The sequence below is a fragment of the Pleurotus ostreatus genome, assembly GCF_014466165.1.
Source record: "Pleurotus ostreatus strain PC9 chromosome Unknown scaffold_9, whole genome shotgun sequence".
Lineage (NCBI taxonomy): Eukaryota > Fungi > Basidiomycota > Agaricomycetes > Agaricales > Pleurotaceae > Pleurotus > Pleurotus ostreatus.
In genome coordinates, this window is record NW_023503164.1 from 639801 (window position 1) to 664834 (window position 25034).

Here is a 25034-nt window from a genome sequence, read left to right on the forward strand (position 1 = left end):
GTTCATCCCCTGATCAATACACAGTGTAACGTGCCAGAAAGCGGGGCGGGATTATCGAGGCTTACGCTCAGTGGCATGGACTGTGAAATAGGAGTGGCGGCGGCGGCGGCAGAGTCTTTGTAGAAGGCTTCAAAGTGGGCTTTCGTTGGAGGGAGGATCTCGTCGTCAGCTTACTTACCATCCATTCCCGTCACGCCTCAAGGCCTCAAGTCTCGAGTATGCACCACCACCACGCCGACTTCCCATCGAGATCATAGACGGGAGTGCCAACCACAGGATACAGGCGTTGAACACTTGACTCTCGAGCGCGCCTGGTAGCGACAGTAAAGCCAGATGGTATTCTGATACCAATAGTAATTAGTAACGAGAAACAAAGAACAAAGTGATCTAATTAGCAACGCGACTATATTAACCAGTGCTTTTATGAATATGTGTATGTGTATGGGATTGATAAAGATAAAGAGAGACACGAGAATCAAGAGAATCAAGAGGATAATGAGGATAATGAACGCGGCTTGTCAGCGAGTCGGGCGGAAACGACTAATGCCAGGCGGCTTTGATGACATCCGCAGCCCTCTCAGCGACGATGTAAACAGGTGCTTGGGGATGTCCTGCGGGGATGAACGGCTACACATATCCAAACGCGTTAAGTTACCGCAATCAACCACGCAAATCGAATTCCACTCACGAAAACAGAAGCGTCCACAACCCTCACGCCCCTCGCCTTCTTCAGGAGGAGCTTCCCATCGACGACGCCCTTCCTGGGGTCTTTGTTGGCAGCAGCGGTGGAGAACGGGTGCTTGATCGTCGTTCCCCACTGGCGGACGTACTCGACGATGCCGGCGTCGGTCGTGGTGTTGGCGGCGTCGGCGTAGACACCCGTGATGTACCCGTCCCACGCGTGTGCGCCAGTCAGTCGTTGGGCGGCCTTGATGGACTCGACCATGGTGGCCATGTCGAAGTCGCTCGTGAGGAGCTTGGGGTCGATGATGGGGTGCGCGAAGGGGTCGGAGGAGTTCAGGACGATCGACCCACCTGCGCCGCGCCACAGATCAGACCTGAGTTGGAGGATGGGAGATGGAGGGAGAAGAACGTACGAGAAGTAGGAGAGACGACGACGTTGATGATAGAGAGGTACGACCCCGCCGACGGAATCGGCTGCGAAGTGGTGAAGAACCCGTTCTAAAAGCGACGTGGCGCGTCAACAAAAAGGGAAGGGGGGGTGGGATTATGCTGGGCAGCGGGGGACGTACTCCGAAGGCGAGCTCGTAGTGGGGGGACCGGGGCCCTGGGGATGGGTCGCCGTACTTGCGCAGGACGGGGGAGTTCTTTGGGAGGCGGAAGAACGACCTGCGGAAAACAAAAGAATCGTAAGCCCTAAACCACGTACGGATGCCCAGGGCATACGGCACATAGCACATAGCACATACATATGGTTCGACACACCATTCGCCGCGAGACGGCCAGACCGATTCGTATTGTACAGCTCCATCCCCTCATCGAGCGCAACAGGGTCCCCGCGCAGCAGCGCGTCCATAGTCCTGTTGCTATTCACCGTCCACTGGATAGGTACGAGGGGCTAAGCAGGGATGCTCAGATCAGCATTGAATATTGAATATTGACCGTTTGGAGTGGTTGGGGTGGTGGCGCGCAGGAGACTCACATGGTCCTGGAGGTTCTTCCCGACTTCCGGGAGGTCGACAACGGGCGTGATCCCCACCTGGCGCAGCTCGGCAGCGTCGCCGATGCCGGAAAGCATGAGGATCTGCGGGGTACCGACAGCCCCAGCACTATTTGTATCGTTGCATCGTCGCATCAATACGACACTCCAAAAAGTCAGAACTCAACAAACGCACCTCAAGACGACCTCCTTGGACGCCGTGAGGTTGAACCGGGGGGCTATTGGTCACAGAAAAACGATATCAACATCAGCATTGTTTCACTAGGGGTAGTACGAGTTGCATACTCACCTGAAGAGTTGCTAGCAAACTCGACGCCGCGGAATACGGGCAGCCCTCCGCTGTTACCTGTGCGCAGAAGCCTGGTAACCTGGGCGTTGTACAGCAGGTCGAGGTTCCCGCGCCTCCGCAGCGCCGGCGCGAGATACGCCGTCGCCGAGCTGCTGCGGAGCGCGCCGCCGATAGTCGAGTGCATCCACGCTAGCCGTATCGCAATCGCAATCAGCAACCAATATCCAATATCCAATATCCACGACGCGGTATGCACGACAGATAGATGATAGATAGTAGATGATAGACACGCACATATTCCGAGCGGGTTTCCGGAGTTGTAGTCGGGGTTGAAGGGGAACTCCTTGAGCTCGCGCGTGGTGGCCAGGATGCGGTCATCGATGTCGGTCAGGAAACCCGGCAAGCTGTCAGTGTCAAGTGCACTCAGTCAGCATCACGACGTTCGCGCACTGCACCCCGCATTCACCGGGGGTTACTGTGTATGTATGTATGCATGCATGCATGCATACGTACGTACGTACGTACCTGGTAAGCAGAGGCCCATGGAAGCCGTGCAGATCGGGGACGAACTCCCCGGTCTCGTCGTGCCCGTCGTTGGGCGGGACGTGTTTCTCGTTCTTCGCATTCGCATACATTAGGATTAGGATTATGGATTATGAGCACGTCGCATGAGATATAATACCCAGAGTATTAATTTGTTTTTTGTTTGCATACCTTGTAAGCATATGGCAGGATCTTGCTCCACGCCCACCCGTCGTCGCCCGCAATCTTCGCAAAGCGATCGTAGTCGTCGGACGCACAGCGCGTGTACACCATGTAGTCTAAAACACAAAACACAAAAATAACAGAGTCAGTCAGGGGATCAGGGGGGACGGGGGATCAGGGAACAGGGAACAGGGTACAGGGGCCAGGGATCAAGGGTAGGGGAGTAGGGGGATGGGGGAGGAAAACGCACTGATAGAACTGCTGCCCCCAAGGACGTATCCGCGCGGGTACGCAATGCGCTGGTCGTTCAGCGCGCTCTGCGGCGTCGTCGTGTAGTTCCAGTCGAACGTCGTCGCAGGCGACGCGGTGGGCCCGAAGAACGGGATCGTGATGAGGTCGGAGTCGAAGCCTTCGTTGCTATATCACGATATAACACACACACAGATGACAGATGACGAATGACAGATGACAGATGTCGTTAGCGCCAGCTCCAAGAAGGGTAGGAGAAGGGAGAAGGGAGGGGAGAGGAGGGAGGGGAGGGGAGGAGACAATAGACAATAGACGAACCTCCGCCCTGCTTCGATGACCAACACCCTGTGGCGCGCGTTCTCCGCGAGACGCGCGGCGACGACGTTCCCCGCAGTGCCCGCTATTAGTTTATAATCATAATCAGTCCATCCATTCATCCATCGGACGACGAACCAATGATACATATACGAAAGATACGAATGACGTAGAATGATGTAGAAAGGACGCAGAGCAAGAGCAAGAGCAAGAGGATACGTACCTCCGACGACGATGAAATCATACTGCCTGCCGCGTACGTGCGCCGGGTCCGTGAACACCGCGCCGAGGGCCGTCTGTGCGAGCGCGAGCCCGAGCGCGGCGAGGACGAGCGCAAAGAGGGAGAGGGAGAGGGATGGGGTGCGCGTGGGGAGCATGATGCGAAGTCTGCGAAGGCGTCAGACGAGTGCCTCGTATCTGTATCGGTATCTGTATCGTCTTTGTGAGACGGTGAGACGGTGAGACGGTGAGACGGTGAGACGGTGAGACGGTGAGACGGGACTGCTGCGATCTTGTCGCCGAATACGAGGAGCTCTTTATACTTTATACTTTATACTAACCCCCAACCCCCCCGTTCGCCCCGTTCCCCGTTCCATCGACCCTTTCCCTCATCCACCCCCTTCCCTCATCCACCCCCGGACCGTGGACAGCCCCCCCCTCCCTGGAGCTCCAACCCGACCCGACCCACCCACGAACGGCCAGGACTAGGCAACGCCAGACCAATCAATCAATATCAATCACAATCACAATCACAATGACAAGGGCCGGCGCTGTCACTCACTCACTCACCAATCGCCCATGGATATCTCGGTATCTGGATATCTGGATGACTCCTACGTGCGCCTGTTCTCCGAGCCACCGACCACCGACGCCCGCTCCATTTGCGTTTACCGCAGTCACGGAGGGTTGATCCGAGCCTGCGACCCGACCCGACGTGACAGCTTTCGGCCCAGGGAAGGGGTTTGTGTTTGTGTTTGTGTCAAAACGTCGCATCGGTATTCAATATTCAATATTAATGTCAGATACCCATACGCACACGCATACGCACATACAGGAGACACCACCCCCCACCGCGCACGCCAATTCAGAGTCCTCCAATTCAGAGTCCTGAGTCCCGAGTCCCAAGTCGCGTACCGCGTACCTGCCCGGCAGTCCGAGCGCGCTCAGCGGCATTCATGATTCGCGTACATCCGTACATCCGTGAACGGCGACGCAGGTGCCTGATTCGAGATTCGGTGCACAGCAGCGGCCAGCATATCTCGATAGCTCGATATGAGCATGGAGATTGGAGATGGGAGATTGGAGATTGGAGATCCTGGTGATTGGAGATCCTGGTGATTGAAGGCGCCGCCGGTATTTTGTTGTATTGAGTATTGAGTATTGAGTCGCAAGCCCGTCTGGGAGCCTCTAGCATCATGGCATCATGCATCATGCATCATGTATCATGTATCGCACTGCTTGGGAGCTTTCACGATCAGGGGTCCAGGCTGCCGTCGAGCACCCGAGCCATCATGATGCAATAGCAATAGCATCAACATCACCTCCACATCCACATCCTACGCCGACGTTTCACCGCCAACGACACAGAAGGAATAGGAAAATGGTGGCGGGGTCAACCAGATTCGAATGTATTCGGGGGACGGGTCAGGCCCCAGGGTGCATGATATTGCTGTGTCACTGCGCAGTGCGGACACTTGGATCATCATGCATCATGCATCATTGCATCATTGCTGTCTCGCACAATGTTGAATATTTGAATGTCGAATGCACGCCCCTCCTCGGCTTTGGCCAGTATCGCGCGCTGATAGTTGCGGCACCATCCGGGGTCGACGGACTGTGAAACGAGGCAGTGAGCCATCATGCATCAGTCAATGGGCGGGAAATATGTCTATGTAGTAACCTCAATGTCAATGAGGAGTTACACCGGCAGTAACGTTAACGTTACCTGTGTACCATCAATGATGGCGGGCTCGCTTACATCGTCTTCCAAGGTACAAGTCCAGATATGGATCGGTGGCGCCCCGATGCTATTGCCATTGCCACAACACCGTTCAATCAGTAAGTCCACTGTTTATGTATTTAATTATGTGTGACGTATGACGTACCTCCTAGTACAACAACAACAACCCCTCGGGAACCCACCCACTCAACCCTTGCCCGTGGCAGCGGGAAAACGAAAAACCCCAGAAATGTGACACCCGGCACTGACATGGCAGCCTGAGAACGAATGCATGGCCTTGATATCGAGTATTGACGCGCCAGAGTGAATCCCGAGTACGGCGATAGGGTTACAATGTACATAACGAGTATAGGCACGGGGCCTAGGAACAATGTTCAGCCGTCTCAGTGGCCGCAGCAAAGCAGCAAGGGGGGGAGTTATTGCGGCGTTAGGATGTACAATGTACATGTAGCATCAATGGGGCAGTCGGGATGATCAACGATGGCGGAGTCGCGGACCTATAGGGAGCTGCAGTATATTCAAATACCTTGAAGGTACGCACGGCACATGCGCATATGCGTATACCACAAGCACGAATACGGGCAATGCATGAATATAATAAGGATCCAGTTGATCGGCGCGACTCAAAGCTAACAGATTGGATATCAATCGGTGGCTTGCTGAACCAGATTTTGGATGTGACACACCGTGTAGAGCCGCCTCCTCGCATACCTATGATTACCCTCTGAGGCCTGAGGCCTGAGGATCCCACCTTGGTAGACAAGGCAGGTTGAGGACGATTCCAATGACGTCCCCGAGTTTGGATTGTACTATAGATCTGGCAACCCACATTCAAATGGCAGGCACCCAAAGCGACGTCCCAGCACCCATCAACCCTTCACTTCAGGCTTCACAAGTCGGCTCGGACCCATGGACCCGCGAGATGTCAAACCTGGAGTCTGAGAACTGGGAACAAGGAGGGGTTCAGGCATTGTAGTGCTGGTGCTTTGGGCCCTCCAATGAACCAAGAAGTGATTGAAATATACTCCTTGAGAGCCAGGGTGTGGCTGGAAGTATCTTGATTGACAAGACGGGAGCGCGGTGTTTAGGCTCGCTTGGTCCAATGACGTCGACAGCCAAACAATACCACCATCTCTACACCCAATGCCAGTAACGTGTCCTCGCATTTGCGGCGCTCATACTTGGCTAATGCTACGCTCTCTAATTCTCAGAGATGGAATCGCTTAATGCCCAGGAGCTCATCGACGAGGAAATTGCAGCGCTGTGACACTCGGAAACTCCGTAACTTCGAGCATCTCGAAGTTACCTCCGGAACTTCTTGGCGAGGTCTTCGTCGTCTTGTCGAAGTCACAGTATGATGATTCGTGCTGCTATGGTGCGACGATAAAGCACTTGGTCCACGCCGGTTAACTGTGTCGGGTGTCTGTCGCAATTGGCGAGAAATTGCACTCCACACACCTCACATGAGGGCTCCCTCGATCTACCGAAGATCGAATGTCTCGAATGGGCACTGGGCAACAGTGCTCGTAGCACGGTCTAAAGATGCGCCCCCCGTGTCCGATGTACACACCACACACCAGCCATTCCCGTACATGTGGATCGCGCCGTTCCAACTTCTCAGCTTCGTCGTCGCGCGGATCGCCAAGATACAAGATATCGATATCGATATCGGATTAGACTTGTCTGGTCGACGGTCATCCTAAAATCGAGGAGTTCAAGTTTCTCGGGTCCCAGGACATAGCTTGTGTACTCCAGTCCTTAAGGCCTTCAAAACATCCTGCCAGTATAATGCGAACACCGACACTACCAAGACCTAGGGAGCAAGGAGCAACAATGTCCGGATCTCCATCGTTTCTATGGTACGCAGCACTCCTTCTTTAAATTGGAGGACCTCGAAACTGGCCTTCCCTTACTATTAGTAATTAGGCCTATAGGGCTCTCGGACCAGGGATCTCGGAAGGCCGCCCAATAGTTCAAACGTTCAATATTCAATATTCAATAGCCACCCTGCCCACCCCCTCATTTGCCATTTCTATCCTACACAGCGACGTACGACGCGAGTCGAGGACTCTGCTCTTTCCGGTTCATCCGGCCCACCCGCTATCCCCCACCGCTATCCCCCGTCTGCATCTGCGGGGATTCGATTCCCGCCGCCCATCCCCCGCCGACGAGACACGCTGTGTACTACTACTAACGACCTGGTCCCCATCTTTACTCGTCGATTATCTCTCACACGGGACCCGCTTGCACATTTCGGGGTGGGGTGGTGTCTTCCGTCTTTCGTCTTTCGTCTTTCGTAGCCCGTGGTGCGCGCTTCGGTACAGTAGTACATCGTCAACGTCCTAATCATAACCATAATCATAATCCAGTCTTCGAATTGAAATTGAAATCGAATTTCTCCCCTCCCGTCGTGGAGATGCTCTGCGCTCTCTCTATTTTCATTTTAATTTTATTATTAATTTTATTTTTATCGAGGCTCTCAGCGCTGCTCCCCCCCTTCTTCCGTACGTCCGTTCCCCATACCCCCTACACCCCCTACACCCCCCACCCCCCCTACACCCCCTACACCCCCTACGCCCCCTACATCTGCGGCTTCCCCTCGACCCTCGATAGAAGCAGCAGAGCGGGCACTGGGCAAGCGTACTTGGTCGACGAACAGGTACGAGGTACGAGGTACGGAGCACAGAGCTTGGGTGCGGAGGTGGAGATGGTGGATGCGAGCTTCGTATGCTATGCGCTCTATTGGGAGTGCTGCGTCGATAGCGCGGGTTCTTGACGTACTCAAGACTCAAGATTCACAATTCGATTGTAGCGCCACGGGTGATATCATCGATCACCTTCGAGGGTATGCCAGCGTTGTCTCGGACGGCTTTGTGAGGACAACGAGGACGAGGACGAGGACGAAGACGAGGACGAAGACGAGGGTGATGGCAATGGTGGGAATGGTGGGAATGGTGGGCAGCAAGTACAGTGACCTTGACCTCGTCCGGTCTTTCGGCGTAGCAATGGTGTAGATGCCCAGTTCTGATGTTCTGATGTTAGCTATTACTGACTTCACTTCGAGCACCTTACTCCCATTCTCGTTGCATACTCCATACCTGCCCATATAATATGAACCCGACATAAAACAGCATGCAGTATGTTTTTATAACCTCTAACCCGTAATGCCATAGTCCCCAGCAACGCACACGAAACCCTCATTCGTAAGTACTGATAAATACAATACAACTGCAAAATGTATGAACACCGAACAATGCTATACTAGCATTGAGCACCGGAATTCGACTTTAAGCGCGGGCTATCACCCATCAAAAGCGCGAAGTCACATAAGGTACATAACTTACACACAAAACCTCACATCGGGGGCTACGACGCGTCCTCCGGACTCGACCTCGCAGAAGCAGAAGTCACCGTGCTCCCACTCCGGGCCGTATAATACGAATACGAGTTCGTCCGATTCGTATCCCTACCTGTGTCCGCCGTGCCCGCGGTCCCGGCGCTCCCCAGCCGCGGCGTAGCGACCTCCCCCAGCTCGGACACCCCCCCATCCCCATCCCCACTCCCACCGCCCTCCTCCAACACCTCCAACACCTCCGACACGCCTCCCAGAACTCCCCCTCCTCCCCCCGCCCCTCCCCCTCCCCCGCTGCCGCTGCTGGACCCAGGGCTCCCAGAAGCCACCCGCTCCACAGCAACCGACAGGCTGTTCGCCCGGCTCGGCGGCTCGCTGCCCATAGTAGAGAACGTGTTCGCCCGCGTGGGCGGCCGGCTCCCAGAATTATGCGGCGAAGGCGTGCGCATCCCGCCGCGGGCCGAGAGAACACTGGCGGCCTCCCCGGATCCTATCGACTCGATCGTAGGCATCCTCTTCACCAGCGCGCCCATCACCCGCACGTGGCCCTCCGGCGGGCGCGGCCGCCCGTACTCGTCGTACGCCGCCATGGTGTGGATGTAGTTCTCGGGCGGGCGGGGCGGCGCCGCGCCGGGGGGCAGCCGCGGCGTGTCGGGCTGCGCGTAGAGCATCCCCTCCTCCGTCTCGCGGTGTATCTGGCTGATGACCGAGCTGTACCGGTCGAGGAAGCCATCCATGCCGGAATCGGCTTTTAACGGGTTGTTGTGGACGTCTAGTTCGGTGGAAGAGAGGTCAGATGAGGAGGAGTTGGGTGAGTGGCGCGGAGCACGGTTGAGCCGGGTTTGCGAGGATGATTGGCGGCGCAGGGAGTTTGAGGAGCGTGCGTGGCGGGAGGAGGACGCGAGGGTGGTATAGGAGGGCTGATGTGTGTGGTTGTCGGCGAAAGAGGCTGAGTGGGGGGCGGCGCTGGGGGGTGGGGCGTTGGGTAATAGCTCGGTCGCACTCTGCCCGCGGCCGTGGCCGTGTCGTAAAATGAAGGGACGCCGTGGGAGATGCCCAGGACGTCGCGTGCGCTGGTATGCGAATGCGGTATAGAAATGAAGGACCTGCAGAGATATGATATGAGAATGAGATGAGCCAAACGCGCGAGAAGGAAGGGACTTGCTATTAGTGCGATTGTAAGCATTATACGGACGATAGCGAAGGACAACCACGTCTGCCATGTCCATGCACTGCATTTTACGCTCGAGACCGACCACACAACATCGATGTCCATATTACATCGTTCCAGGAAGGCGATATCGGGGCGTTTAAGGTTCCTCCATGCGACTACCAGCGCAATATTCACGATCGTCGGCACGAGGAGCAAGAAATGCGAGATTGCATGCAGAACAGTGCGCAGGATAAACTGAAACTGGAGGGGAACGTCGTGGAACATCAGATACGCCTTCAGGACCGCGAGCACCTCAGACGTCAGGAATATCGCGAGCGACACGGACGTGATGGTGCCTAGCGACACCGCTGCGATCTGCCCCCGAAAAGACGTGTACACGGTGTACGCGATGAAATAGCGCACGATGTTGTACGCTGTCCATATCGCTGCGCACGTCAGCGTCAGCACGGCCGGGTGAGAGCGAGTGTTACGACGGGACACACCGATTATGAGCTCCAGCAAGCGTTTGACGAGGCGCAGGCGGCGCAATCGGCGGCGCACCGCGAGTTCTGTGTACCCCTTCCGCTCCTCGACGCCGAGGGTGTCCGAGAAGAGATCGAGACGGGTGTCGCCTGCGCCGGGGAAGCCCTGCATGTTCGGGTGCGAGGGCTGGTGCGAGAGCAGATCGCGGTACGTGAGGGATGATTCTGACGCTGTGTTGCGCAGAAGGGGCTCGGTGGGGTGCGAATCGGAGGTGGTCGTGCGCAGCGTGCCGCTCGACGCGGTGCGGTGGTGGGAGTGCATGGAGTCCTCCGAGGGCTCTGGCACAAAGATGGCGTTGTGGAGATACAGCGCGGCCATAGCGCTGGGGGCCCAGAAAAGTCGTGTGCGTGCGTCGGCGCGTGGTCGGGATAAATTGAGTTGAGATTGAGTTGAGTTGGGAACGAAGTGGGGAGATGGATGGTGGGAGCGGGGAAGTCGTGAAAGATCGTCGCGGTGTTCGTGCAGGTGGCCAAACAGCCACGTCGTCGCAAGGGGGCGCACTCGAGATGGATGTCTGACCGCAAAGGCCCAACGTTCGATTTCCTAATCGGGACTGACAGCTCGGCAGGCAGCCCGTGCCAGTGGACTCGGAAGCCTGAAGGAAAGATGAAGCAGCGATTGGATGCTCAAACGTTGATATCAAGACTGTAATTTTGTCTAGCTCGGTACTTGAGAGCAGACAATATATACCCCGGATGAGAGGCACAGAGGCGTTTCCCCGACCAAGGCATGTCCATCAGGCTAAATTGATCGTACGGCGTCGGAAGTCGTTCTGCTCCACAAGGGGGGTGGCACGATTCCATCAAAGAGTCCATTTCTTCGACATCGGATTGGGGTAAACCGGACATGTGCTCTGTGTGGTAATCGTAATCGCTAGCCGTGGCCGCCGAACTTCGCGCTCCTATCAGCCCCTGAGCAAAGAGAGCCGTCACATGATCGCGTCGGTTACGTTCGCCACAACCACCGTCTCTTCTGCCAACACCACCTATGGCGACCCCGAAGCGCAACTTCGCGGATGGGCCGGCTGGCGCAGGCAGTGTCGACCCCAAAGACAGCCGCGCGAAGCGCTTGGAGCGCCAGCAGTCGCGGTTTCGGGATCGTGGCGGGTGAGTCTTGCATCGACATCGACATCCCTCTGGAGTCTGGAGTTTGGCGACTAACGCTAGAGCGCAGGATATTCGTCCCGTCCAACCGGAACACGCTCCTCGATGTGCTGCTAGCTCGTACTACGAGCCGGGACTCGCCGCGGACAGCGGCAGCCTCATCCAATGCTGCTCGGAGGCGCAGTCTATCGAGTTCTCCCCTCCGCCGACCCTCGCACACCCCGAGGGAAACCCCAAGTATCCCCCGAGGCCGCTCGAGTGATGTACACGCCGACAGCGATGCCTCAGTAGCCAGTATGTGCAATACAAACGAAATAGCTTCGTCTGACGACCTGTAGGTCCCTCAAGACCGGCAAATGCTGGAAAGGTGGCGGCTGGTTCTCGGACTCAGAGCGGCGGGGATGAGGTTAAGGTATCTAAACGGCCTTCTGCAAAGACGAAGCGGAGAGGGAAGTCAAGGGCGTCCGAGGCTGGGCAATCGCGTGAGCACAGTCAGTTGCGTCACGACGCTATCTTATCCGTGGTACTAGCAGATGTCGGCGCCGAACACCTGGCAGCTGATGCTTCATCAGCATCCGAGCACGAATCATCAACCTCAAAGAAACCACGCCCGAATTCGAAGGCCAACCCTCCATCGGCATCGGCTCGGAGAAAATCTCGATTGAGTACGATATTAGAGAGCGAGAACGAAAGCGATGCTGCTGTGGAGCCTCCGCCTAGGAAGAGATCGAAGGCCCCTACCGAGCGTTCTCGTTCGCTGTCCCCCGAGTCGGACGTCGTCGAACCTGAGGATGTTGGAGAGCCCCCAGCTCGGAAGAAGCCCAAGGGCCGTCCGAAGCGCCCAGTTAGCCATGCCGAGGCGACTGAAAGGGAGGAGGAGGACGTCGTCGTCGTCGAACGGCCGGTTCGTCCATCGACATCGAAAGGGAAAGGAAAGAGGCCTGCTGTTTCGGAGCGAGGACTTCCATACGACGACGACGACGACGAGCCCGATGTTCCAAGGAAGGCTGTGAAACCTCCTCGACCCACAACCTCGAAGAAGGGCGCTCAGAAAAATCAGACAGCCCCGTCGAAGGCGTCCCCTCTCCCAGATCCGCCGGTGCCTCTGGACCCAGACCCCGGCGTGCTGGCGGAGTCCCGAAACGACGGGGACTGCCCACCCAAGAACGCACGGCAGTCGAAGAAGCGCCAGCAGGAGGAGGAGGAAGCGGACGCGTTCGAAGACACGCAGCCTCCCCGCAAGCGACCGAAGGGCCCGCCGGCGGATACCACCAAGGTTCAATCGAAGAAGAAGAGGTCCGCGGTTGGCGACGCCGAATTCGATCCTCCTGCTAAGAAACCTCTGAAGGCGAAGATACGTCAGCAGGAGGCGGGGGAGGATACGTTCGAGGACCCGCCGCCTCCCCGCAAACGACTGAAGAGCCAGCCCGCGGACAATGGGACGAGACCTGCTGAGAAGTCTTCCGCAGCTGCCGACGACGAACCCGATGCCGATGCTCCTTCCAAGAGACCTCCCAAGTCGAACAAACGGCAGCAGGAGGAGGATGCGTTCGCGGACCCGCCGCCTCCCCGGAAACGACCGAAGAGTCAGCCAGCGGACGGCAGTAGTGCTGCTAAACCTAAGAAGAAGTCCGCAGCTATCAAGGGCGAACCCAAAGGGTAGGCGTTGTAAGGTATATGGTATTCAAGCACGCGTCTAATCGGTCTCGTAGAAAAATACCCTCGTCGAAGGTTCTCAAGGAGAATACGGCTGATAGGAATCTGCCGCTCAAGGCTGCTAACAAACCGGCTAGGACAAAGGTAGGGAGTCGGCGGTTCAGCCGTTTCTCTGTGTGTTGTTGCGGACAGCTGACATTCGGTGCGCTCATGATCAGAATCAGAAACCCGTCTCCAAGCGCCAGAAAGCCAGACCTCTGCCCAAGGTCGTCCTCGAGAGGATCCAGCGCTCGTTGAACGAGTCGCACGAAGTCGACGATGAACCAGACCCTATTGACTTTTTGTCGTGACACTGCACGAACGAACGATTTGGGTGCCTCGTAAATCGTATATCGTATATCGTATATCGTATTTTCTATCACTACAAGCTAAGCAGCACGTTTTGTGTTTTGTGTTTTATACTTGTTTTGTTGTCTCGTTCCATTCGCGTGGGCTATGTAAAATTCTAGTTATTTGTGCAATATGCGACCATATATATATATCTAGGACAGGCATTGAGAAGAATCTACATAACTTTGGTCCCCTTTTCTAGTTCTAGTTTAGGCTTCTGTTGAGCCGTTGCAGAGCACCCTAGTGAAGAGTGTCGATTCGGACCGCACATTTTCTCCGACAGTGCGCCGTCAATGCGTCAATGGGAGCCCCGATTGTTGCCATGAAGACGTTTACAGCACGAAAGTGCTGAGGAGTGCCCATATGAAGTCGACCCCTTTCTCGGGCTAGGCGGCGAGAACAACCTTTGGTAGCGTACCCTATGACCTATCGTACCCCATGCTGTGAAGAGTATTCAGGGGACCCGCTTCTATCTGATACTAATGTGGCTGGTAATGACTCCCTCTCGCTAGTTGTAAGCACGTCAGAATGTCTTCGCTTTCCGTGGAATGTACGGTGATAGCCTACAATCTAAGAGCCTGCGGTAATTAGTAGTAAATCAGACCGTAGCAACATTGCCTGGATATGATAGCTTTGCAAAACAGGTTGTGCGGCACTGGGTAAGCTGAAGGACTTCCTCTCCCTCGGTCGCAGCTCGGTCATCGGGGTTGGCGGCAACACCAATGTCGACGAATTAGTCAAATATTTTCATCTGAGCCGTGGAACAGGCACCTGACAGTAGTCCCTGTATGGAGTCGTTCCCCCGTGGCGCTGCTAAGGGCTGCTCCACATTGTGATCTTGGTAGTAAGTTACCGGCGGCCAATCAAGTCACATAGTGATCGTACTCCCAGTCCCCACGATCAGCCTTCCTTCGCAACCACAATGTTGAGCATTGTGTACGGCGTCCTCTCCCTTCCCCTGCTAGTTTATTGCAGCGCTAAGCTGCTAGGCTCCGAGAAGGCACCAAATACGTATACGTTCGCTCGCGGATACGTGCTGAGAAATAGAGTCACGCATCAACGGCTGCTGCCCGAGCCTTCGTCGCATCGGTTTGTCTATCCCACTGTGTGTTTATTGGTGTCGCTGTCTGCGCTGGAGAGAGGGGCCCTCGACGTGGGACGCGGCTGGCTTTTTGGGTATGGCGGTGTCTTCGGGCGCTTGACGGGGCTTCGCCCGGGACCCTACCTGACCGCAGGCGGCAGCACTGGGAACGGCTCCTCGACCATCCGCGAAAGGCTAGTACGGGTGCTTACACCCCGGTTTGGCAATGCCGCTGAGTTACTGGAGGACGCTTGGATGATGACTATGCCAAGCTTTCTTGGGTTCGAAGGGATAAACCCCTTGACAGTCTACTTCTGCTACAAGTCGACTGGCGAATTCTGGTTGTGTGTCTTAGAGGTCCGCACCCACATTCATATTGACGGTTGTATATCTGATGACGAACAGATTCACAATACTTTTGGAGAGAGCCACGTACATGTCCTTGAAGTCGGCCAGCGCGAGGATGCACCTCCTTCTGGGTCAGTAGCTGCTGATGGTATTCTGTGGTCAGGTATACCTAACCAACAATGTGCTGATAGGTACGACCATCAATGGACGTTCCGACGCGAATTCCATGTGTCACCCTTTAACGACCGGTCTGGCTTCTACACTGTCGCAATCAAACAGCCAAACCATCCTCCTATGGCTCCGCCGTCTGATAACAAGTTTCCTCTACCTGTCGTTCGCGTCCAGCTGTACACAGACTCGGACTCTGATTCTGCCCCAGACTCTCCTGGACCGCTGAAGCTTGTCGCTGTGCTCCGGTGTACATCCTCTGCGCCTTTAACCGCTCCTTCGCTACTTTCAGCTCTCCTGTGGGCACCCCTGGGTCTGCTCCTCTCGTTCCCGAGGATCCTCTACCACGCATGGATCCTTCACTACGTCAAGCGCCTAGACGTATTTCTGCGCCCAGAACCGTTTCCAGCGAACCCCGACTGGGCTGCTGGCGCCACGAACCCACCAAAGCTCCCGCAGCCAGCCGGCGTGAAGTGGCAAAGCGAGGGCATCCTCGAGCGTTCGGCTAAGCGGCGCGTAGTCTCCTTTCTCCGGCAACGCGCGGGATCAGCAGGCATATCCGTATCCCTCGTTTCTGCTGATCCGGCAACACCTCGAGAGGACTTTCCGCTGCCCTCTGGGGGCGACTCGAAGGCGGGCAGGCATCTGCAGATAGATTATCTTGCCCCTCGGTTCTTTACTATCCTCTTCCTCTCGCCGTCCGCTGCGCACGCGCTACTCCTCGGACACACGTCGGACAAGGTCTTCTTTCCGTCTTCTGCTGAGCTGTTCCTCGAGGTATTCTCTGCCCCTCTGTCAAGTGTACCACCTCTTTCGGCGGCACAGCAGGCTCGTCTCCGAGGGTTGCCCCATTCGTTGCAGCATTCCCTCGCCCTACCTATACCGCCAACCCACCCACTTGATCTTGGATGGAACGCGACAGTGACGTGGTCCATGGTGAAGTTGCTGAGGACGCTTGAGGAGGTGGAGAGGTGGATATTTAGTATCGCCCGGGCTCGTCCAGTGAAGGGAGACGAACCTTGGAAACAGTGGGAGAGAGCTGAGCACGCGCTCACGAGTAGAGAGGATTTCGGTACACTGCGGAGAGAACAGGAAGGGTATGAGCATGGTAGCGTTCGGTCTGGATGATATCTCATGTGGAGTTGGTTTCGTGGGTATCCGCGATTGTAAATTTGTAACGATGACACTCAGAACACGGCACATACCTGAACGCAAAGCCATCGAAAGCCTATCAACAACGTATACTCGGCAAAACGACCATGTCGGTGTTTAGTGCTGTAATGTACATACATGTATATCATCTAAGTGCCCGTGTTTACTCTCCCTTCCATTGATCGAGAGGGATGCAGTCGCCTTGTGGCATAGCGAAGGCTGGGTAACGAGCCCCCGCGACATCGGCATTCTCCACGATGGCGCTGATGTCCTTGACATCCTGAGCACTCAACTCGATCTCAGCGGCTTTGGAGTTCTCCTCCAACCGTTCAATATTACGGGTACCAGGGATGGGGAAGTCTAACGCAGAGCCGCTTGGTCAGGGGCAACTAATAGCGGAGGGTAATGCGAGCACTCACAGTTGGGGTGTGCGGCGATTATCCAGGCCAAGGCAATCTGGCCGGAGGTCGCTTTGTACTTCTCAGCGATTGCCTTCAGCTTAGCGACAACTTCTAGGTTCTTTGGGAAGTTATCGGGCTGGAAACGGGGGAGCATCTTTCGGATGTCTCCTTCCTCGAAGTCGTTGGGAGATGTGTACCTTTGAGATTTGTGAGTACGAATGTAAAGGGACCAGCGGGATCGTAGCTGACTTTCCACTGACGAGGCCACGCGACAGCGGCGAGTATGCGACGATGGCGACCCCGGCATCTTCAGCGGCTTTGGCAAATCCGTTCTTTTCGATGCTCAACTCGAAGGGGCTGAATTCCATCTGGGCAGCGATGACCTTCTCGCCGATGCCAGGGACGGATTTGGCGCGTAGGAGGGTCTCCTTGCTGCACTCGCTAAGACCGATCCATCGGATTTTGCCGCTCTCTACGTAGGGCTTGAGCGTTTGGACAACGACTTCGATGGGGACCCTGGGGTCGACGCGGTGCTGGTAGTAGAGGTCGATGTAGTCGGTTTGGAGGGCTTTCAGGGAAGCTTCGATCTGTCTTGCGATGTACGATGGCATGCTGTTTGGTAGATGCTTTGCAGTGCGCTCGGGGTCGCTGTAGTCGAGGGCACCGAACTTGGTGGCAAGGAAGATTTCCGAGCGCCGGCCCGTCTTGGCGAACCATTTTCCAAGTGTTGCTTCACCTGTGTGATGTGGTGCGTTGAGTACTCGGTAATACACGCGATATGTTGTTGAGCAACTTACTTGTACCATAGAAATCGGACGTGTCCCAAAAGGTAACACCCCTGTCGGCAGCGTATGTGAGGGTCTTCAAAGACGCTTCCTCATCACTCTTCCCGTAGAAGATACCGACACCTAATAACAACCATCCGCGTCAATTTAATCCAAGCGAGAAGAAGCACCGCTAGCTTACCCATGGTACCGAGACCGATTGAGCTCACAAATGGGCCATTTTTGCCTAGTTGACGGGTAGGGTAAGGCATTTTGAAGAACTTGGAGAAGCTGGCTTGTGTAGTGCTGGTGGTTTGGAGTTGAAGCTGAAGATACTGGATAGGAAGCGGTGGCTTCGTTCTTTATACTCATCTTAAGTGCCCTGCACCTGTGCCGGTGACGAAACTAGGCGTTCTTCGGCAAATACCAGGGACCTAAAGTGGGTCTACGCTGCGGTCTGCCTGACACATGCATCACCACCGTGCTTAGCCCACATAACCTCCGATGTATCCAATTCGGATTGATCCAAAGATCCAGAGCACCAAAGACGACAAGACCAATGCAAACGACTGTTGTCGCCCGCGAGTAGATCGTCCGCCACGGTATTGGTGACTGCAGACTGCAGAGAAGCGAGGCCAGCCTATGGACTTGGGAACGTGGGAACTTCCTCCTGAGCGCGAATGACAGGGGCTTCTACAAATGTCACCCTAAAGTTCAACGTTCAACGATAAAAATAGTCGAGGCCACACGCGCTGCATAGATGGCCCTATCTTCAGTGCACGTATGCCAACTTGGCATCTGTACCTGGCTGGAGATACCATCATCTGCGAGGTGTTGCGGCGAAGAGTGGCAGGATGCGACTATTAATACCCTCCGCGCCCACTTCGACTGCAACCCATCCCGCAAAGTCAACTCCAATGTGGGGGCAGGGCTGCGTCAATTAACGAACGACAGCCTAGATATTCCCGAGGCTGGAATACTTGCGGCACGAGCGCACATCAGAATAATCAATGATTTATTGATGGATTAGAACGCACAGTGCTGTGATACATGCAGGGTGTAGTACTATTCATTCTGCACAGTTTCGTAAGCTGATATTATCTGGTGGTCCCCGCTCCGAAGGTCCCTCCCGCAGAATTCGATGCAAGGCCGAGGATGGATTTAAGATGGACGATGGCGGGCAAGTGTGTGGGGCAGTGCACGATGCTTGATATTGCGCCACCGGGAAAGAGTTCTGAAAGCTGTAAGGTACCAGGCTCAAAGGAGGTTCGTTAGGAGCGATGATATATCAAGAAGATGGACAAAGGTTGACTGCGGCAAGATGGGGCGCCCGGAAGCGCGAACTAATCATTGATAGCACCACAATGCGCGTCCCCTGCTCATTCGCCAAAACTAATTTTCTCGTCTGTGAAGCTTCGACCACTTGTTGAACATTGAAGGAGGGTCGCATAGCTCCTCGGACGCGCCAAGCGTCAAAAGTGAGCAGGGGAAGATTGAGAGGAATTCCATTCACCGCCGTATGAAATCTGGTGGTGAATTTCGTCTTCCTGTAAAGACATGGCGATGAAACGAACCAGGAGGGAAGTGGCTGAGCGGTCCGAGACACAGCCAAACAAAGGCGGCGGACAGAGTAGCTCGCTGTCGTCGTAGATGTGTCACGCTTTGGGCCAAACATCGAGTTGGTATAAAAGGGCGAAACCTTGGTTTATGTCCTTCGTTCTCTCTTGCTTCTCTTCTACCGCCATCCTGTAAGTGACCAGCCGCCTTTGTCAAATCTCCCACTCATACATTCCCATAGGGCGAACGTGTCATTGGGGCCATCGGTCGTAGGGATAAAGGGTGAAAAGGCGCGTTTGACAGCGAGTTACGGCAGCGAGTCCAGGGATTTCACAGCATCTCCCAGAGTTCCTCCGAACGAACTGTTGTCACATACAGCGAGCGGTCCCAGTATCTGATCAATGACTCCTCGCCTTGAGCGGCCCACGCCCGCTGTGGCGGTCGCCAGTGCTTGCATGTGCTCGCCAAAGGCCGTTGGCCTTCAGATCCTCTCCCCAGGATTTGTGGCCTCGCCCTGCAGCGGGTGAAGAGCGCCGGTCGTATCGCCCCAGCGGGCGATCAAGCTTCGGGCTCGGTTTGAATGTGGTCGTGCCGCTGTCCGCGCGCACTTGTGTATGCAAACTGAGACGAAGGGCGTCCCCTCGCAGTTCGGCAGCGCAGTGTCCTCAGTCAGCCAGCCGGGTTCCAGGCGATGTGTGCGGGGTACAATCGTCTGAACTGCGACTTACTTACTTCTTAGTAGTGAGTAGATTTTCTCCTTCGACGATGAAGAGTTTGCTAAAGCGAATTTCTTAGTGGATCGCCAAGGGCGGGTTGCCGACACCTGTGGGAGACGCAATTATCCATCTCGATGTGCCCAACGGTGAGGTCTCGCTCAGGCTGTCTTCCTAGTTGCAGCCCCAATCAACATGCACGAGCCATGGCTGAGATGCCCTCGAATGTATATTTAATTGCCTATCGTCACAATCTGTTAGAGCTTCGCGCGAAGGAGAAAAGTCACAACACGGAACCCACCTTGTGTGATTTCGAGACGACCATTGTCTTATTCGAGCCTTACTAAAGTTATTGTTGGTCAATCGATGGTGTTGAAGCTAGTGTGCAGCGCATCGCAGCCTCTTATTCCCCGTTCTCCGTGGTTCGGAGAATAGGAAATGGAAACATAGGCGGCCCCTTCACCCTTCCATCGGGCAAGTTTTCTTTCGGTTTGCAAAGTTCCTGGCCTGAGTTCAAGGCTTCGAAGGCATTCGGTAATTTCTGGTTTGTGGACCTGGGAGTCGAGTACAACATGTTGTTTACTAATAGACCTACAAGATATATGTTTATATGTTCTACAGATGTCAAGTTAGTATAAGCAATCTTGAATGAGGCTCGTGTAGTAGCAAGCGTGGATCATATGCGTCGCCCAGCGGCAGCTGCTTTCTTCTTCTCTTCGATTTCAGCTGCTTTAGCTGAGCAGCAGATGAAGGCGATCAGCGAATAGACAAAAAGGTACGATGCATAACTCACCGTCAGTTTCGGCCTTGCGCCTTGCTTGAGCTGCTTCACGCTCAGCCTTGATCTTGGCCAGGCGAGCGAGATCAGACTTCGCCTGGTCAGTCTTGCCTTGTACATGGAGCTAGAACAAGACAATGTGAGCTTGGCGATGCAGGGAGGCACGGGGGCGAATTACCTTCCAGTAGCGATCCTGAGCTTCCTTCTTCTCCTTCTGTTCCCTGCGATAATCTTCAGTAAACGGCGATGACTGTCATCACACAAGACCACTTGCCTCTCCCTACGCGTAAGTTCCCGAGGCGCGCTCAGATCTGATATATTCATCTTCTTGGTGACGTGGTTCGGGTTGATCAAATCAGCATCCTCCTCGTTGAGAGCGGCCTGTTGCTGTTTCTGCTCGGCTTCCTTCTTCTTGAGCGCTTTCCGTTCTGCACGAGTTAGTTCTGGCTGGTTGCTGGTACCTTCTGCCCCTTCTTCCTCCTCTTCGCTACTTTCCTCCTCCTCCTCTTCAGACTCTTCGTCCTCGTCATCGGAGTCCTTCTCTTCGTCATCGTCGCCCCGACGCGCCCTGACAACATTAATGATGAGAAGACTGGCCACATCTTTGATGGGATAGGTGGCATACCATCTCTTGTCCTGGGATACAGCTGTCCCGTTCTCATCCAGAGTCATGACCTTGCTGTTCGCCGACGTTACCGATGTCAACATCGCACCCAAGTACAGCTGTCCTAGCACACCTGAAATTCCTGCCCCCGCCGCGCTTCTGCTTGAATTTGCCTGCAGGATTCTGGGTTAGCGCAGAGTCGTGGCTGCGCAAGTGTGCACTCGCCTGATCCACGAACCATCGTTAATGTTGATGAAGTGAGAATGTAGGGAGTGCTGATAAGATCGAACTTGTAACAGGAAGTGGCGGCTGGGCGCTAGATGACCATTGACATCCGCCTTTCGGAGTTTGAACTACGGCGTTCACGTCCGAGACCAACCAGTGACCGCCGAATTCCAATTCTACTAACCATGGCCACTATTCCTGCGCGGCTGGCCCAAGCGACTCGTCCGTCGACGAACGCCGTCGAAGCAAGGCAACGTGTAATCCAACTCTACCGCGACTGGTACCGTTCGGTGCGTCTACCTTTGTCTGGTGGATTTGAACGGGAGCGGGAGTTAACGGTTTAACGGTCTACGGACTCTAAAGGCGCCAGAAATCATTGAAATCTATACATTGAACGTCTCACCAGCACATATACGCCACACGATACGCCAGAAGTTCGAGGCGAATCGATATGTTACGGACCTTCGCGCTATCGATGTGCTCCTGCTGAAGAGCAGGCAGGATTTCCAGGAAACTATGAATTGTTGGAAGCAGCCCGACCATGTAGTGGGGATTTTGTTGAAGCCGACCGAGCGGCCACAGAAGACGTTCATGCAGAAGTTCTTAGAAGGTGAGTCTTGAAGCCGAGTTCCTATGCATGTATTTCTGAATGGTGACATAGGACGGGACGAGGATGCGATCATCCCAGCGGCTACGGGTGTTGTTTAGATCGAACACTAGAGGCTGTCCCATCCTTTATTTTATCACAACAGCATCGCATGCCATTTTGGGCGATTGATTCACCACCTCGCAGTACACCATGCGCGGTTAGTGCAGCCATCTGACCAGCGAATAAACTACGCCGCATCCCAGCCGAATACATACCTACACAGCGATGGCACAAGTCTGTCACATACCACTGGATCGTCGAGGAGTCGCTCATCATTGACAATGTGGGCCAACAATGCGGTCCCGCCGCTCGTCACAGTGGGTTGGTGAGAGTAATCCTTCAAGTGTTCTGATGGATTTAGTACTTGTGGAGGAGCATGCCGGCCATCATGACCCCGAGTGCTGTACACCGTTGCGTGTTGGAGGTTGACGCGAACATGGGTGCTTGAATTTGAAGTAGATATGTCAATGAGCCGTCGAAGCTCGCCGCTCAAGTGGCCCAGCGCACCGTCGCGTAGAAAGCACTCAAAATACCAAAGCAAACGCATTGCACTACCCAGGGTTGCCTAAGCAGCAGACATCGCGAAATTTATATTTTCATTCAAGACTGACAGATCAACAACCGATCCTAGACGTCCTCCACTGCTGCTTCACATTGGAAAACCTACTGATCTTTCATATATTCCCAGGTAGGCAAAACAAGATAAGATCCAGTCACGACTGGGTATGCAACTGCCATGTCTCCTCCTTACGCTTGATCAGGTTGACGGAACAATGGGACGCCGTCGCTGATTGTTCGGCCCCCTTCTTACGACGTAGGAGGTGGCGATGGTGGGGTGGGGTGGCGCATATTCACAGCCCACAGACATGGCGACATATGTGGTTGGCTGGTGTCTTTTCTTGGATCAATGGGAGAGAAATAACTGCGACATCAGGATTGTACGTGTCCTACCTTTATGTCGTCAAGTCGTGACGTCCCCTTGGCCCCGGCATCTTGTCACACAAGGGTACGGTATTCAGCGCTCGATACAGTCCAATCAAAAGATATGCAATAATCCAATACATTTACTTTCGTCTAGCAATCACACCTCACAAGACCTATATATACATTATGCGCCCGACTTGATGATATCTGCAGCCTATATGATTCCATGTCAGAACTAGTAATGATGGCTTTGCACTGTCATACCTTCTCAGCAACAGCATACACGGTTGCTTGGGTATGTGCCGCGAGTTGGATAGGAATGACAGATGCGTCAACCTGTCCGGTATTTGATCAGCGACCTGAGTTCGCCTCAATACGATGTACTCACCACCCGCAAATTCTGAGTCCCGTATACCTTCAGCGTCTCATCAACAACTCCCCCATCAGCGCGAGACAACATCGCCGCTGTTCCGACAGGATGGAACACCGTGGACAGATTGTCCTTAATGAACGCCTTAATCTCCTCGTCTGTCTTTACCGAGGCACCGGGGGAAACTTCAGCGCGCACGACGTCCTTCAATGCATCGGTGGAGACGACCTTGCGAGCATATTTCACCGCGTCTACCATGATATCAAGGTCGACATCATTGCTCAGTACGTTAAGATCAATTGCGGGTGGTGCAAGAGGGTCAGTGGACGAAATATGGACGGATCCAATTGAGAGTGGGTGAAGCAATCCGAGGAAAATGCTGAAATATTTCTTTCCGGGTTGGGGGACAGCGCCCTTCGCAGGGAAGAAGGCCGAAACTTGCACGATCCTGTTTGGCAGGTGGTTAGCACGGGGCGAGAAACCCTGGATCCACACTCACTCAAGCTGGGGGACCTTGTCACTGCTGAGCCACTCTTGCTGCTTCTGCAGGATCTTGGTCGTGCCTGGTAGCGCACCCTCGTTGGCTTGGATTTGTGCCGATGCTTTGCGAGAGATAATATCCACGTCACTGAAGTACCTGAGCGGCAAGAACGCGTATGCAATGGACGGAGTACTGGCGAATATTCCTTCCTTCTTGGTTTGACTTTGGAGATAAAATATAGTGAATAACGCGGATTCGATGTAATGGGCACACGTACTATAATTCCATTTCTTTGCCTGCTTCGGCGGGATCACCGAGGCGATCCATGGATTCATATTGCTGATCCATCTCAGCAGTATACATCGTAGAGATGTGATCCTGAAAGCTGCGATAAGCGCTACTGTCTATCACTGCAGAAGTGTGATGCTCACCTCTTAATCATTTTACGAATGTCGAAGACGGGTAAGTAAATGAAGAAAGACATCAAAGTACCGTAGGCTTACGAAGGTTGGCACCGACACCTGGCAAGTTGACGGTGACGGGAATACCATGGCGCTTGAGGATAGCCTCATCACCAATTCCTGACAATTCTAGTAGCTGAGGTGTCTGGAACGATCCTAAAAATGTCTCAGCAAGGGCTTCCCTCTATATTTTTCTACCTACCTGCAGCGAGAATAACTTCTCTCGTAGCGGTTACTTTGTGTGTGATCTTATCTTTGATGTATTCGACGCCCTCTGCCCTGACATCTTTCCCGGAGGGAGAGTCACCGAATAAAACGCGCGAAGCAATAGCATCAGTGATCACGGTCAAGTTCGCCTTGCCTCGTCAAGCTCAACTTCTCGAAGTGGTTGATTAGCGTAAACGGCAGCTGCGAAACGCAGCCGCCAAAATGAATTTGTGGACGAAACGAGCGCAGGGCGTACTCTGCACGAGAATTACAAGTAATCTAATAGTAAAGACTAGATAGGGTGAGGAGGGTGGGCAATGAAAATGAAGCGGCGAAGCCGAGGCGATAAGCCTAGTCGAAGGAAAGGTCAGCCTTGCTAAAGGATAAGTCTCGCAGCGGCGCTGCTCACTTGGGAAGGTAGGAGAGGAACCAGTATTAGGAAGTGAATAAGGTAGGAAGGATCTGATCAGGATGATCAGCGTAAGTGAGGCAAGGCTGAAAGGAGGGCTTACCAGTGCCGTTGCAGCTGAGGCTTGCTAGACGAGCACTGGTGGATGGAGCTTATGTACCGTTTGTTTCTCAGACTCGGCCTCCGCTAATCTCTAGCACCGGAGTCAGGACCAGCACACATGCTCAAGAATGTTCGAGGCATGAAGGGACTCAGGGAGTGATCAAGGGATAGGAGGATGTCGAGCACGACGACAAATGGCGGAGTCGTGCGGAAGAGGGTGGTGGAAGATTACGCGCCGAGGCCT

The 25034-nt window shown here is 54.5% G+C and overlaps 7 protein-coding genes across 7 annotated transcripts; 3 read left to right on the forward strand and 4 right to left on the reverse strand.

Annotated features, from left to right (window-relative positions):
- Positions 1 to 540: 540 nt before the first annotated feature.
- PC9H_011403 (uncharacterized protein) lies at positions 541 to 3616 on the reverse strand (the record flags this gene model as incomplete). The annotated part of the gene is made up of 14 exons (XM_036780888.1): positions 541 to 627; positions 689 to 1035; positions 1098 to 1182; positions 1254 to 1350; positions 1431 to 1579; positions 1664 to 1790; positions 1857 to 1899; positions 1971 to 2159; positions 2265 to 2374; positions 2496 to 2587; positions 2685 to 2791; positions 2926 to 3092; positions 3243 to 3324; positions 3463 to 3616. The coding sequence occupies 14 exons, from the start codon at positions 3614 to 3616 to the stop codon at positions 541 to 543; spliced, it is 1836 nt and encodes a 611-aa protein (XP_036626743.1).
- A 4949-nt stretch (positions 3617 to 8565) lies between these two features.
- PC9H_011404 (uncharacterized protein) lies at positions 8566 to 10565 on the reverse strand (the record flags this gene model as incomplete). Its single annotated transcript, XM_036780889.1, has 3 exons — positions 8566 to 9657; positions 9717 to 10150; positions 10208 to 10565. 3 exons carry the CDS (start codon positions 10563 to 10565, stop codon positions 8566 to 8568), a joined length of 1884 nt encoding a protein of 627 aa, XP_036626744.1.
- A 669-nt stretch (positions 10566 to 11234) lies between these two features.
- Positions 11235 to 13356, forward strand: PC9H_011405 (uncharacterized protein; the record flags this gene model as incomplete). Its single annotated transcript, XM_036780890.1, has 6 exons — positions 11235 to 11353; positions 11421 to 11644; positions 11689 to 11832; positions 11881 to 13009; positions 13063 to 13180; positions 13231 to 13356. 6 exons carry the CDS (start codon positions 11235 to 11237, stop codon positions 13354 to 13356), a joined length of 1860 nt encoding a protein of 619 aa, XP_036626745.1.
- Positions 13357 to 14318: 962 nt separating this feature from the next.
- On the forward strand, positions 14319 to 16121 carry PC9H_011406 (uncharacterized protein; the record flags this gene model as incomplete). Its single annotated transcript, XM_036780891.1, has 1 exon — positions 14319 to 16121. The coding sequence occupies one exon, from the start codon at positions 14319 to 14321 to the stop codon at positions 16119 to 16121; it is 1803 nt and encodes a 600-aa protein (XP_036626746.1).
- Positions 16122 to 16308: 187 nt separating this feature from the next.
- On the reverse strand, positions 16309 to 17582 carry PC9H_011407 (uncharacterized protein; the record flags this gene model as incomplete). Its single annotated transcript, XM_036780892.1, has 5 exons — positions 16309 to 16505; positions 16565 to 16743; positions 16796 to 17282; positions 17344 to 17454; positions 17513 to 17582. The coding sequence occupies 5 exons, from the start codon at positions 17580 to 17582 to the stop codon at positions 16309 to 16311; spliced, it is 1044 nt and encodes a 347-aa protein (XP_036626747.1).
- Positions 17583 to 20256: 2674 nt separating this feature from the next.
- PC9H_011408 (uncharacterized protein) lies at positions 20257 to 21066 on the reverse strand (the record flags this gene model as incomplete). Its single annotated transcript, XM_036780893.1, has 5 exons — positions 20257 to 20315; positions 20374 to 20482; positions 20537 to 20572; positions 20626 to 20926; positions 20984 to 21066. 5 exons carry the CDS (start codon positions 21064 to 21066, stop codon positions 20257 to 20259), a joined length of 588 nt encoding a protein of 195 aa, XP_036626748.1.
- A 306-nt stretch (positions 21067 to 21372) lies between these two features.
- PC9H_011409 (uncharacterized protein) lies at positions 21373 to 21895 on the forward strand (the record flags this gene model as incomplete). Its single annotated transcript, XM_036780894.1, has 3 exons — positions 21373 to 21477; positions 21551 to 21797; positions 21849 to 21895. 3 exons carry the CDS (start codon positions 21373 to 21375, stop codon positions 21893 to 21895), a joined length of 399 nt encoding a protein of 132 aa, XP_036626749.1.
- Between the last annotated feature and the right edge of the window lie 3139 nt (positions 21896 to 25034).